General features: G+C 37.0%; 2 protein-coding genes across 3 annotated transcripts; one reads left to right on the top strand and one right to left on the bottom strand.

Annotated features, from left to right (window-relative positions):
- Nucleotides 1-438: 438 nt before the first annotated feature.
- On the bottom strand, nucleotides 439-2,357 carry LOC141432193 (protein cornichon-like). Its single transcript, XM_074093685.1, has 4 exons — nucleotides 2,151-2,357; nucleotides 1,971-2,083; nucleotides 1,731-1,874; nucleotides 439-498 (listed from the first exon to the last, which is right to left on the bottom strand). Exons 1-4 carry the CDS (start codon nucleotides 2,298-2,300, stop codon nucleotides 471-473), a joined length of 435 nt encoding a protein of 144 aa, XP_073949786.1. The 5' UTR covers nucleotides 2,301-2,357; the 3' UTR covers nucleotides 439-470.
- On the top strand, nucleotides 2,308-15,059 carry LOC141432192 (endoplasmic reticulum lectin 1-like; the record flags this gene model as incomplete). 2 transcript variants are annotated; one of them, XM_074093682.1, is given in 8 exon segments in its annotated part: nucleotides 2,308-3,059; nucleotides 5,684-5,924; nucleotides 6,551-6,715; nucleotides 8,060-8,352; nucleotides 10,710-10,763; nucleotides 11,989-12,153; nucleotides 13,598-13,760; nucleotides 14,718-15,059. In XM_074093682.1, coding segments are annotated over 8 exon segments (1,563 nt in total). In that variant the 3' UTR covers nucleotides 15,041-15,059.
- Nucleotides 15,060-15,325: the final 266 nt, after the last annotated feature.

The following is a 15,325-nucleotide window of genomic DNA, read 5'->3' as shown; positions in this document are numbered from 1 at the left end:
GCAGCTCTTAAACAGGTGGGCCGATTTAAAATGCAGTTTTTTTTTTATTGGAAATTAGGTTTTCTAGCTTAGACATTTTTCATCAAAATCGGTTTGGCCGTTTTTGAAATATTGAACTTTGAAGTGACAAAGTCGGGGTTTTTCAAATTTTTTGCTGGTTAGGTTATTACCGTGGTAGTAGTTGTGTGCAGATAGGTCATTTTGAGCACTGTGACCGCTCATCCACTTCTGCTGCTAATTTCAACAAGAACAAAGATTTCAGGATATGATAGAAAGTAGAGGCCTTATTTAATTTCTACTCTTTCTACTACAGTAGTTTTTCAGCCAACTCATAGCCAAGAGACTGACTAGCAGTATCTAATCAAGTATGTTATCCCTTTGACACAGATTTGTTCTTCAACACTATTTGACTTAGGGAGTGCTAATTATAAACAACAGAAATTACTTATTAATAGGAATTTCCTTCCCAATTACGCCGCAATCAGCACCACAATCATCCTGAAATGAGAGATAACAATCATTAGAGTAGGTAAGACTTGCAAGAAATTGTCTTTTCAAAGTTGAGGTGACTATTATGTTATACTAATATTATAAATACGAAAATGTGTCTGTCTGCTGCTTTTTCACGCTTAAACTGCTGAACTGATTCAAATAAATAAAACTTATTTTGTTTATCTCTTGCTTAGTAGCTATAGCACAAGTTTAGCTTAGTTTGGGATTAGATCAACTAGTGTTAATAGAATCATGATATTTATTATATTATTAACACAATCAAATAGAAGATTTCAATATAATCTAACCTTAACCATTGGAAGATATTGATGTCATTGCTCAAAAAGTTTGCACTTGTACATACATTAAATGAATGCTACACAAGTTCCTTGTGAAATTATCTATGTCATTCTAAAGATATACTGCATTATCTTTGAGTCAAGAGCAAGCAAGAGTCGTAACTAAATGATGAAAGTGATGCTGATTAGAATTTATGGCTTTAATCCAATACTTTCACTCATCAAGGTGCTAGCAACGTTAATTGGGTTAACACACAGAATTAATAGTGCGAGGAACAGAAGTATCATTGTAGTTCCTTCCCATATCACATTTTTACCTATCTTAGTATAACGCATACATTCTTTTGTTTTCATAGATTTGACAAAAATTGTAATTGGATGGCTAATGAATGGCATGCAACAAGTTCAAGCACATCACTAGTCATCAACTTTATTGAATCCATGTTATCCAACTTACACCATGTATACCAAATTTTTAGTTAAACAGACCACTGGTAGTGTGTTAATTTTGACTTCCTAGCCTAGAGCCATACTAACACAGCAAGTTATTCTTTTTATGGCTTTCACCTTTGCCAGGGCCGGATTTAGGGGAGGGCAACCAGGGCTACAGGGCCTCCACAAAAGAAGGGCCCCCATAATAGAAACTGGTTTTTTTTTCAAATTCCGGGAGTAAACTAGTAAACAACTTTTTTTTTAATTTTTTTTCTGCTGTTTTACCTTTATCTATAGTAATTCATTATATTGTTAATTGTATTTGGAAAATAGTTTTTGCTAGGTCCCCACTCCTCTGTTGCCTCAAGGCACTTCGAAATTCGGCCCTGACCTTTGCTATTTTAGCAAAACGTATTTTTTCAATGTCCGAGTAGATACAAGCTAACTAAAAGTTTGTAATAATGCTATTTAATATTAGTTCTGTATGTTAACTAGACTCGAACTTACCCGTATAAGTACAAAAAGAATGATAACAGGTAGAATGCCAGCTTGATCCATCCTTCCCTCTGGCATACTGTCAAAACATCTGAATTCATAATGCTAGTGGGGTCATACAGGCCGGGCCCCGACATCACCGGCCGTGTTCGATATCTGCATTGCAAAATAAACATATGACTCACTTTATCAAACCAATTCTTTAATTAGCATACTAGTCAGAAAAACATAACCTATAACCTATGAACGTACCTGTGTATGTGATACAAAATCAAAGGCACGTTTATCAACAGTGAAAACCATTCTCCTGACAGCAAGAATAGCACGTTAATCAATAAGTGCAGCAGATATTCTGGCAGGACAAGCTAAAAACAGAAAAATAAGGTTAAACCCAAGTCATGGGCGAAGTTCGACTTAAGAAGTATTACTTACCGGGTTAAGGCTGTTGCATTGATCTATTGGATTCTTATAATCGGTTTTCAGTTCATCGAAGGCTATTACGTGGAATATTGAGAAAAATATTAGGAATGCATCTATTATTAGGGCTATAATATAGGAAAAGGCTGGGAAGCTAAACGCCATTTTGACAAAACTGACAAAACCAGCCAAAACTACAAAACTACCGAACGTGACAAAATGACAATGTCAGTCAACTGTCATGCACTTCATAGAGTAGGGTACAACTTTTAATATCTATGGTTTCATTCGGGATTCATTACTTTAGAAAATTCCACATCGTATTTTAAATGCAGAGGATTTTTAAACGCCTTTGTAACATTAAATTTACATTTTATTTATAAAACAAACAAGTGTTTCAGAACATGTCCAGAACGTTGAAACGTTGAACTTGAATGATTCCTCGAATCAGCTATTATTTTTTTGTCCCAGTCTTATACTTAGGTCCCAGTTAAACTGACTGACATTTCTTGTCATCTGTCGTGGCTGTCTGTCATAGATCCAGCTCATTCGCATACTAACCGACTAAATTAGGATGGCAATGAGTGATTATCTCAAACTAAACTATGGCCAACATTTTCCACAGACAGCAGCGCCGTTTGTCGACTCACTGAGTCCTTTTTAATTCCAATGTTATAACAATTTCTACAATGTTTTCCATGTAGAATTTGTGGATGGATTTATTTTATTTATTATAAATGATGGTTGTGTGATCTAAAAGTTAAAATGAGAGGTGTATGCTTATTAGTTTTAAGCGTAATTGGAGCTGTGTTGTCTATTGAGCACGATTATAAGGGATTTGACGACAGTATATTGTTCGGTATAAATTGGCCCGGCGCTCAAGAAGCACTGGAAAATCTAGTTGATGGAGAAGCAAAACCTCAGGTAACATAGTTTGATTACATATTTGATACATTAATTTTGTTATGCCCAGTACATTACTGAAATTCGCACACATATAACACTAGCGGCGGCGGCCCTAGCGAATATTTTGTGAAGCCCTAGTGTTTTGTGGAAAGGATGTGTATCGAAAGCAGTTATATATCGGACGGCAGTTATAGATCTTCCATAGGAATTTCGAAAAATCCCTCCATGGTGCATGAAAATTTATGATTTTCAAGACTAGCTATGCTTTGGGCTGTGTGTGATGTTATTGTTGTAGATGTTAATGTCAATGTCTTTTTGGGTCTATGCAGGCTGATTACCTAGCTTGCCAGCTTAAGTGGACTGAAGCAAATAGTGGAATAGTGGAGTGAATCTAGTTTTATGAAATAAAACTACAGCAAATGATAAGCTTTACAAATTAAAACAGGGATTACTAAGTTTTTATACTGCAATACTTCTTATATGTTGTAATTGTTTCTTAACACCCGTTGTAACAAAAAAATGCTGGCTTTAGTTACAGTTTGTGGTCATATAATTAAGAACGATTTTTTATAGAGAAGATTTTTTCAAACTGACAAGTGTTACTAACTGTATGTATATTTTTGTACTTCTCTCGGTATCGTAAAACTTTTCCTTACTAGCGGTAAATTCATTTATGGATATAATTGGCTAAAAAATAAATAGATAAACTTTATATATTACATCTAACCTAGTATTACTACTTACTGGCTGGTCATATAATTAAGAACGCTGAATAGTTTTATTTTTTTATTCAAATTTAAATAGAGAACGGACCGCCGCTTTGTGGTTTTAGGTTATTATTTTGAATAATTTTGGCGCCATTTAGTGCCGTAAAAGTCTTAAAGGCGATTGCTTCATATAAAAACAACGGGGAAAATAAAAGTTGTGATAAATCTACAAGAAAAGTAATACTAAAACTTCGCGACAAGAATTGGTCGTATAAACACATAGCCGATCATCTGCAATGTTCTAAAACTATGGTTTTCCACGCCATAAAGCATTTTTCCTACGTATCAAACTACTTCAAATGTTCCGCGTGTACAAGACAAAGAAAGTCATCTCGTCGAGATGATCGAAATATCGTTCGTTTGGCAAAACAAAATTCTTTTAAAGGGTCTAATGAGTTGAGAAAAGAATATTTTGGCGAAAACAACCCTTCAGCAATCTCGGCACGCAGTATTCGAATGCGTTTGGTAGAAGAAAAGTTGCACGGAAGGATAGCAAGGAAGGTGCCTATGTTGAAACGGTGTCATAGGCAAGCCCGGCTTGCATTTGCAAGAAGATATGAAAACTGGACAGTCAGACAGTGGAAAAACGTTCTTTTTCTGACGAGACAAAAAAAATAGGGTATGTTCTGATGGCAAACGATATGTAAACGGCCTCCAAATAAAGCGTCCGACCCAAAGTACACAAAAGTTACTTTAAAGCATGGCAGGGGAAAATGTAAAAATTTGGGGATGTTTTTCTGGACATGGTGTTGGACCTGTTAGGCTGATAGAAGGAACATGGACCAATTTCAATACAAAAACATACTGGAAGAAACAATGTTACCATATGCTGAAGGCGTGCTTCCGGTTATTTGGACATTCTAGCACGACAATGATCCCAAGCATACTGCACGTACCGTTAAGGAATTCCTCACATCGCAATCAGTTTCTGTCTTAGATTGGCCAGCCAACAGCCCCGATCTTAACCCAATAGAGCATTTTTGGTGCGAAGTCAAGAAAAAAGTTTCAAATCGACAGTGTGGCAATTTAGAGAACTGTATGACGTATTCTTAGAAGAATGGAACTCTCTCTCTTGCGAAATGTCAAAAATTGATAGATTCAATGCCTCGCCGGTGTAAGGCAGTAATAAAAAGCCGTGGACATGCTACTAACTATTAATTTTAGTTAAAATGTATTAAATTGCTTTTTTTTCTGTACAAACTTCACGTTAGTGTGATTTAGTTAATCTAAGTTTCAAATAAAAAAACTTTCGAATAGTTCAATAAATCGTTCTTAATTATTTGTCCAGCTTCATTACTATTTGAATTTGTTACTAAAGAGAAAAAACAAAATTTAAAAATTACAGTAATTTTTATTCTTTATTTTAAATCCCGTTTGCTCTATTCATGTGGCTATTTCATAACGTAATTAGTTACTTCTAAGAAGGACCCACGACTACACATGACATGATTTAGTTAAAAATAATCTGGACTTCATCGTTCTTAATTACGTGGCCACCACTGTATGTATGCAGGTAACTCTAGTGTATAGTTTCGCGACACTCATAGGATAGTGCCACAAAGACCTGGGGTAAATTATCATTTTGTTCTTGTATTTTTTTTTATTTCATTTCACATTACAAAAACATACCTACTATTAAGAAGTTTGTAATGAGGATCTCTCCACAATCTTGTGACCATCTCTGCCCTATATACATCTCACTGCCAAGCATGGACTGGGTTATATAAACTGCCAACCAAAGATATATTATTGGGTGTGAGTTAGTCCTTTAGGCCATAAAAGTATGACATCTGCCTGAAGAGAGATTTCTCTATTGTGATATTCCCCATGCTATACGCGGCATTTACAAAATAAAGTTTCTTTACACTTTTTAAGGCCCAACAGAACAAAGAAATCCTTCTAGTATCAACGTCACAAAAAGAAAAGTACGAGTGCCATTTGCCAGAGCTGCTTACCAAAGAGACCAACAGCATCGAGGAGTATGACGGCCCATCTCCCATCAATCTATTGAAGCTACTGTTCACCCAGAAGATATGCTCGTACCGGCTGGAGAGTTATTGGAGCTATGAGGTGTGCCACGGACGGTACATCAGGCAGTATCATGAGGAAAGAGAGGGTATGTTTGGATTGCATAATTATTTTGTGCTATAAAGGCTAGGTTATTAAGTTAAGCAATTTTTAATTTGACTTTTTAGATTCAAATCTTCATTTTGACTATGTAGTAGGTATGGTAACTGTTAGCCAATATTTTATTATATTGGAGTTTTATAAGCACTTTTGATTATTTAACAGGTCTTAAAGTGATAGATTTACCACTTATATCTATTATCTATAAAATATCTTCTATTTACCAAAAAAAAAGTTGAGATCATGGATGTTTTTGATGTTGCTTTTATTTATTTTAAGTATTTATTTTCGGAGAACCCATAGCTATAAATTACAGAATAAGCTTATTTTATGGTAACAATAAAGCCAATTACAGGATCTCACAAGTAGAACTAATTTTAAAGAAGTAAAACTTACGCGCTTTTAACCTAATCAAACATTTTCTCGCAAAAAATATATTGAGAAATTAAAAATACCATGGATAATAATCATTACTTTTTCAGTTTCAAGAAAATTGCCGTAAAATTCAATTTTTTTATTATGCATTTTTTTTCTCAATTCTTTCCCTTTAATAGTTATTTCTGTATCCGCGTAACCTAGTCATATACATACATGTAAATCCATCTGAATTTCTAGGCAAAGTGGTGAAGACCCAAGAGTATTTCCTTGGCCATTGGAGCATCGAGAAACAAGCCAAACTAGACGAAGTCGCGAAGATTGCGCAGGAGTCCCGCGCGACGCCTCCCACCACCAAAGTGGAGGGGATGGCGCTGCCTTATGTAGAGCTGGTCATGGATGAAGGTAATGCAGGGTTTAGACTACACAACGTTATAGCGAGTTTATTTAGCTGCGTATCGACTTCGCGTGGCCGTCACGCGAGCATTCTTCAACCGCGGCAAACTTATGTTTTGTATGAGTTGCAACGCACGGCGGCACGGTTTCCATAGTGCGTGGTTACCGTGCGAGCCAATGTTCGATGGTTTGCCGCGCGAAGTCGATACACAGCTTAAGAAATTGGGACCGTGTGCCTAAGAAATGCGGCTCCTTATGGGCTGGACTTCAGGGAATGGAATCAGCCGCGCAATTCTATGTGCCGATCGGTAGATATTTCGACACATGCTGTCGTCGCGTGTCACCGACTGGGTGGTAAATGGTTTTATCAGGTTAAAAAAATCAAAATGATTATTCTGTAAGTAGGTCATCACAAATGGCTCTTTTACATGTCACTTTACATACTACCAGCGCTTTCAGCAAGGCCATCATTGCCAAGTAGAATGCGCTGCAAGATACTTGGCCCCAATTTTGAACCTCCGACGCAAAAAGAGGGGTGTTATAAGTTTGACGGCAATATCCGTCTGTCTGTGCTATCGTAGCTCTCAAACGGATGGACCGATGTCGATGCGATTTTTCACGTGAAAGCGAGGACCACCGCAGGCAGGTTCTGAGCTGTTTCATTATAGTCGGTTCAGCGGTTTTGGAAGATTCACCTTTAAAATGCCCTTCGGCCACTTTGGAAACCAAAGGTTCGAAACCAGTTTAGAAAACAGAATTATTTTTCTTTTTCGGAAACCTGGTTTCGAATGAAGAAAAATAATTCTGTTTTCTAAACTGGTTTCCCATACAGAATACAGAATCTTATTTTGAAACTCATTCACAAATGTTAATTTCCCAATTTTAATCGACACAGAAACATAAAACTACAAACAAAAACTACACAAAAGTAGGAGCTCCGCGTGTCCGTCAAAACTGTGTCTGTGTCGATTTTTTGAAAAAAAAAGCTACTGTAAAAATGAAAAAAAGCTTTAGTAAAAAATCAGAAGTCGATCACTGGTCCAAGTTTCGTGCAACAACAAAAGTATTCGTTAACTGGTTTCGTATAAGAACAAAATAGATTTCGTTCGCAACCGGTTTCGAACAAGACCGAAAAAGTTTTCTTCCGCAACTGGTTACGAAACTCCGATTACGTATGCGGCCGAAGGGTTAAAATGATAATGTCGGGTGTTTTAAACTTCTAATTTGGTGAGGTTGCGTCGAAGTCCCTTTTACGGTATTCAATTTAATTATCAGAGCCCGTAATTCACATAAGTGTCTGTAAATGTGAGAACCGTCGCTTGTAGTTCTTATCCTTTCAAATTTGATCACCAGGCACACTATGCGATCTGAGCAACAAACCGCGTAAAACCCGCGTCCAATACGTCTGCTATACCCACGGAAAGCACGAAGTCTACTCCTTCAAGGAAACTTCTACGTGCGAGTACGAAATCATCATACTGACCCCGCTCCTCTGCGAACATCCTCAGTTTAAGACCAAAGAAGTTGGTGAAAATATCATAGACTGCCTGCCTGTCGGCGACTCGCCTCGGAAACCGAGGAGTTTGTTGAAAGCTGAGGTTGATAGCTTGAGGTTCCACCAGCAAACTATAAGGTTGAGTAATAATGTAAGTATAGCATATTTTTTATGTGACATTCTTTGTTTTATCGCAGAGGCTGATCAGAAATAAATGACACGTTTTATGGTTAAACTTATGACTGATAAAAGAACACGCAAATGGGCCAATCAACTTTTTTACCGACACTAATCTGTCCGCGACATTTTTCAAACAATTGCAGATTTTTGTAAGTAAACATGTTTTTTCTGTAATTTAATCGATGGTGTACATGAATACATGCCATCCTACGTAAGTTTAAGCTACTAAACCGTGAAATATCTTGTTGGAAGTACGATTTTTTTGGTAACGCCAGAGACAATTTTGGTAACGCAGGAGACGCCCAAAGTGTCGGTTAAATAGTTGATTGGCCCAAATATCAGGAATATAATATTCTAGCAGTAGATAGCAACTGATAGACTTCAAAAATATATAAGTACACCTTTATCACTAACCGTAAATTTGATTTATACATATATTTGACGCTATGGCTGTAAATGATATTATGCCTTTCACTGTACAGTCATAATTTATGTCTTAAGGTTCGATCGTTAACTCTACATTAAATCTCGAAAAAAAAAGTGTTTTTTTCACTCTGAATTCAAGCTGTTTGCAGCATTGCGGTGTCTGTTTGTTTGCAACACTCACATTATGTGTGTGTACCGAATAAATCAATCTGACCACTGGAAATGGTCGAATGGTTGACTTCCAAACTTTGACTCACACTAACAGGGCAAGTTGAAAAAATCTGTAAAACATTTACAGGGGTGTGTACTTGAATTAAAGTTGCTCAACAAGCTACTATAATATTCCTGATAGTGGTACTTTCCCAAAAGGTGGCATCTATTTCTGAATAGGTTTTTCGCGTTTTGTAATGTCACAGCTTGGCTACTAAGAAGCTGTAACCGTAAAGAACAGGTCTTTGTAACTACTACTTTGATTTGGCCATCTTACCATTCATAGGATCTGTCTTGGTGGTCAAAAATTTCTTCAAAAACATCATCCACTTAAGTGATTGACTATAAGGATGTGTTCAGATATTTGTGAGCACTTAGACAGTTTCTATGTACCCTTTGAATCGAAATGTCGGACCTAAGTATACTATTTTCACTATAAAAATGTTAAATGAAAAAGTCCTGTTGTTTACGCATGTCATTTTAGCATTTTGCGTTTTTTTTTTGGATTTGTTTTGAATTCTAATTTAATTAATTAATGTAAATAAAGTTGAGTAGGTACTTAGTCGATTAATGATTAAAGAGAAGGTAAGCGTGTTTTTATTTCTGTTTTTTGATTTTTGTGCACATAGTAAGTTTACTAGTTTTTGAGATTTTGTTTGTATTTTTAACATTGTGAATGCTCACTACATTATTTATTTTAGTTTAAACGAGCGTTGCTATTTAATTTAGTGTTTCGTTTATACTGCAAATTTATGTGAACTGGGATACATCGTAGTGAAGTCTTTAACCTCGTAAGTCCGCGCGTACTTTATAAGAAACAAATCGACAGTAACTAATGATAATTACCTAATGTACATATGATAAACAAATAATTCAATAAATAAATAGCTAAACTTTCACGAAATTAAAGATCGTTCCGAAAATAAATACACAAAACGTCAAAGTAAGTTTCTGTTAGAATTTTCATTCACAATACAAGCTTTTTGCTGACTCTACATTTTGTTGACAGTGCTTGCATTGTCATCCGACTTACAAATGTGTACCAAATTTCAAATCAATCCGACCACTGGAAGTGGGTCAAAATAAACTTGCAACATACATACATACATAAAATCAAGCCTCTTTCCCAACGGGGTAGACAGAGACTACTTCCTTCCACTTGCTAAGATCCTGGCATACAACTCTCGCTTCCTTTAAATTCATCAATCTTTTTATGCATGCACGTCGGTTTAGAGTACTCCTGACCCGACCTTTCTTTAGATTCAGAACGTCCTCGATTTGATCGTGGTATGTTCGTCTAGGCCTTCCTCTTCAACGTTCCCATTCACGCTCATCTTATGCAAGATTTGACCCAACAAACAAGGCAAGTTAAATGATGATGATGATGATCCGGCCAATCATCATCATTATCATACATACCCAGACAGAGAGTTAACGCATTCAATGCCACCAACACACCGACACAAATTGAATTGCATTGTAACATACCTTCACCAAACTTTGCCTAACTGTTAAATATGGCGACAATATATTTTTTTATAAGAATACCTGTCCTATCTCGTAGTTACGGCTTCTGGTTTATTGGACCGATTTTATCTAAGTCCCCGCTCAGTTCACATGAGTTTGCAGCGCTATTAGTAGTGTAGTAGCGTAGTAATAGACGCTTGTTCACGTTTCTGTTGGCATGTCAAGGAGAGAGACTCTAAGGACATTCTAGCTGTCTTGAAGGTTGAGAAAATTGATAAGGTAAGTTTTGCAGTATTTTACAATGCTTCCAAACGTGATATACGCATACACACAGCACATGGTATATTCATACAGTTGAAGAAGCTGAATAACGTACCAGGGTGGAACTTTTTTGCTGAAGATGTGCGAAATTGATTGTGATACTGTACCACTCTGGTGTGCGATTCAGTTTTACGTATACGGGTCAGTCTAATGTGAACTTAATAGATTTAATTTTAGTTTAGTTTAATCGATCTTAGTTTAACTGAGTTTAGTTTAATAGAGTTAACTAACACAGTGGACAGACCTCATAAATGTATCTCTTTTCTGGCTTTATAATTTTTTATGCTAACTTTGTGAAATGTAAGTGTAAAGTAAGACAATTTTTGTAATTTTATTGCTGAGTTCTAGCTATGCAACTATATAATTTTTTGCCACATGTTTTGGTTATTTTTTTTATACAAGCTCTTTTGCCTACTGTTTCGTGTCTTTACTTGCACTGTAACTCAAAAGTTTCTAAGACGTCAGAAATCTGTATAGATAAGGTGTATACCTTAACGCCATTAACCATGAAGTTGATGTTGATACATACATGACTTATATATTTCGCACCTTGAAAATTAAACTGAAAAAATTGGAAACTTTCTCATTTTAAAATTCAACCAAATTGTGTTTTATTTAAAGCTTGTTTTGGAACTGTGAATATGTCCAATTGTTTCAGTTTAGTTTTAAAGGTGCGGTTTATGCCTTCGACTATACCAAAGTTCAAGTCAATCCGAGTCATCTCACCAGAAGTGGTTGATACATGTTTTTTAAAGTTTTAAAAAGGACATTTTTTTTAAAACAAAGGAATATTGTAAGTTTCTTATAAATAAAATAAAAGCTGGAAATTGTTGCGCTGCTATAATTACACAAGTTGGTTTCAGTGGATTTTTTTTTTCATTTAGAAACAATACAAATATTGTGTTGGATAGGTTGAACTAAAAAGATTTCTTTGCTCACCTTATGATAGCTGATTGGACTTTTTTTTTCAAAGTTTAGTCACCGTTTAGTCAAGTAGTTTTTTTTGACGAATGTTTGTGCTCGAGTCTTAGATTTTCAATATGTATTTAAGTGTGTATGTGTACGTTTATCCGTTGCCTAGTAGGTACTTAACCTACCCATAACGCAAGCTTTGCTTACTTTGGGACTAGATCAATTAAAGTCAAATGCCTTGTGATATCTATTTATTTATTTATCTTTCAAGGACGGCGAGACCCACTTGAAGTTCGAGCTGCACCCTCTCGGCGAAGGCGACGATTTGGCCGAGGAAAGTGCGAAGGCAGCGCAGGTAGCCGAGAAGCCACTGCCCATGATATCGGACGACTCGCCCACTAGAGCCTTCCTGAACGGGGAAAACTGCCTGAATGGGGTAAGTCGGCATTTGTACACAAACCTGGCCCCAGTGTCCCCAACTCTATCAAAATTACGGTGTTGCTGGTCTAAAATTACGTTAAATGGTAATGGTAGAACCTATTCCCGGGTGCGGTTAGTGTACGACCAGGGTCGTCTTTCACCTACTAGAGGCCCTGGGCACAACATGCTGTATTCGGTAAGCCTGATTTTCAGGCGAGAGTTGAGTAGCTATCGGTTATCGTTAGGTAATAGAGTAGGGAGTCACTAGGGGGCCCTAATCAATCGCGGGGCCTTGGGATGTGCCCAGTGGGGAAGGGGGGCCTTTGTCAACCTAGAATGAACGACACCGATTGGCGACCTGATAATTGGAACCCTTATGACGATTACTTGAAGGTTTGAATTGTCAGGTCGAGCAATTTTTGTCGTGCATTCCGTGTCAACAATGGCGGATGGCGGGTCGGGCGGGACTTTAACCGCACGCCCATTGCAGTGTTGCCGTATTAAAATTGTAATATTTGACTAAACCGAGTGTTGCCATTATAGAAATAAGGACACAGATGAAATTACGGTAGAATGTAACCGCACCGTAATAACTAGAGATGGGCGAACATGGGTTTCACCGAATACGAATATTCGGCCGAATGTTCGGTTAAACTTTTACCGAACCGAATATTCGGCATAGTTGATTCCTAATTAGTAATATGATTAATTTTTGTTGAAATGTTTTATCATGCAACTCTTTATTAACAAACAAAAAACTCGCTTAATTTCTTACAATAAAGACCTCATTGATTATATTAACACATTATTTTATTATAAAAATTACTGTAGCTTAATCTCAAAACAGCTAAATACTTATATTTTGTTTTTAATTAATAACCATGTTTTTTATCTGCTGTTATTGGAAGTCCCATAAAATACCTCATAAAAATAACACATTTAACACTCATCTCATACATGGTCAATACACTAAAAAGAAGATTACCACTTTGCCGAACATTCAGTTGCAGGTGGTAGGACCTTGTGTAAGGTCCGCCCGGATTGCTACCACCATCTTGCTCGCTAATCCTGCCGTGAAGCAGCAGTGCTTGCACTGTTGTGTTCGCGTGGAAAGTTAAGACATGCATATAAAATGAATTGATCCTTAATATAATTAAGTAGATTCATATTCGTAATAATTAGTTGTGTTTCACGAAATTAAATCGTTTTTTTAAGTATTTTTGCACAGTTGTCATTTTGATTTTATATCCACGCCCTAAAAATTGTCTATACACAATCACTGAAAAAGGCGAAAATCCTCCATTCACAAACACCGTGTTTGGCTGTTTAGGAGTTTACAAAGTAAATAAAGAAATATACTTTAATCCCTAGAGATTAATGAGGAGCTTTAGTCCCGATATGCAGAGACTAAAGTAACATTTTAAGAGCACGAGAAGTGAAAAAGCTTGTAATACTTTTAGGGTACAGGCTGGTGGAAATACGAGTTCTGTTACGGCCAGCACGTAGTCCAGTACCACATCAACCGCAACGGGGAGAAAACTACCCTGCTGCTGGGGAAATTCGATGAGCAAGCGCACTTGGATTGGATCAAGGAGAACAAGGGGAAAGCGCCTAAGCCTATCGGTAAGATTACACACTCTTAGTGCCACTAACTAGGGGATACGCAGAAGGCTAAAATGGAAGGATACGTGTTTTAACAGATTTATATTACACTATGCTGTGGGCGCCGTAGAAACCGGCTGAGGGATGATACCAGAAGATGGCAGCACCGTCTTCTTAGAAACTCAACTTAAATCCTCTACGGCGCTCGCCAAACCGCTTGCCGAGCTTGGCAAATATTGGCAACCTCCCCCCCCTTCATACAATGGGGGAGGCCTATGTCCAACAGTGGACGTCCCACGCCTGATATAATGATATGGTAATGATGATATTACACTATAGTATTTATTTACTCGCGCATGAATATTTCCCACATGAATTTCGAAAAACTCAGAGGTGCGCGCCGGGGTTTGAACCCACGAACCTCTGCTTGAAAGGCGATAGGTCAAACCACTAGGCCACCGCGGCTTCATGACAGTAATCCTAACGATTGAATAGGAATTTTATTCCGATCCTTTGAAAATAGCGGGATAAAAAGTAACCCACATGTTATTCCACTAGCTATCTTCATATCAAATTTCATCCAAATCCGTCCAGCTGTTTTAGCATAAAGGAGTAGTTTTATGTGAGATAAAAATGTGATGCCGTCTGTTTATTTGGACAAAAGAAAAGGAGAGTAATATTCGTCTTTAAAAGGGTTGATCACCTTTTTCTTGTACCTCGTTGCCATGGGTACGTCCCTTGGATAACTCTTACTACCATGAGTTTCTATATGTTTTCTGTGGTAATTGATCGAGCGTAAATGTTTGACATAGTTACAACTGTTACAAAACCATTACTTTATGGAATATCTCCCAAGCACATTAGTAGCATATTTAACAGTTTTTTTAAGAAACTCTTCTCTTCTCTTCGACAATGGGACAAAACAACAAACAAGAAAAAATTGATTGATCCAAAACTATAACAGCTTAATATCCACAGATCAACGCACGTCCATATCCCATTTCTATTCCGGAGGGGACGTGTGCGACAAAACCGGCAAACCTCGCCAAACTGAAGTCAAACTGAAATGCTTAGAAAACTCCTCCAGTTCAGCCCAAGTGTCCCTCTACCTGTTGGAACCGAGAACTTGCCACTATATCCTAGGAGTAGAATCACCACTGATATGTGATATTCTTCCTTACGCCGATGAAAATGGACTGATCAAGTCTAAACCAGTCTTAGGGAGGATAGAAGAGAAGAAAGAGCTGAAAGAAGAAGACGAGGTGGCGCCAGAAGATGTACCAAAATTAGGAAATGATTAGAATAAATGTATAGAGTATTTTTTCGTGTTTTATTGTTTTTTTTCGTTAACGCGTTCACTGAGCGCATCATAACTTCTTATTATTATACCTATGAATAGATAGGTATAATGTATGGAGGAATGTCTGCCAGGGTGTCCCCTGAAAACGCTGAAAACTTCTTTGCTAAATCAGTTTGATTTGTTTATAATGTGTGAATATAAAGCAGTTTATGTAGTTTTACATTACGTATTATGCAAAAGTAACAAACTACTATAATGCCACAACCGATTGCAGGACGTTCTCTAC

The sequence above is a fragment of the Choristoneura fumiferana genome, chromosome 10 (assembly GCF_025370935.1).
Source record: "Choristoneura fumiferana chromosome 10, NRCan_CFum_1, whole genome shotgun sequence".
NCBI classification, from domain to species: Eukaryota; Metazoa; Arthropoda; class Insecta; order Lepidoptera; family Tortricidae; genus Choristoneura; species Choristoneura fumiferana.
This window is presented reverse-complemented; position numbering and strand designations above follow the sequence as displayed.

What these genes read in the sequence shown, in the direction of transcription:
- LOC141432193 (XM_074093685.1), bottom strand. Translation starts at nt 2,300, where the DNA reads ATGGCGTTTAGCTTCCCAGCCTTTTCCTATATTATAGCCCTAATAATA. An exon ending in AATGCAACAGCCTTAACCCG is followed by an intron (nt 2,084 to 2,150) that starts GTAAGTAATACT and finishes TTCTGTTTTTAG; the next exon opens with CTTGTCCTGCCAGAATATCT. An exon ending in ATTTTGTATCACATACACAG is followed by an intron (nt 1,875 to 1,970) that starts GTACGTTCATAG and finishes TTTGCAATGCAG; the next exon opens with ATATCGAACACGGCCGGTGA.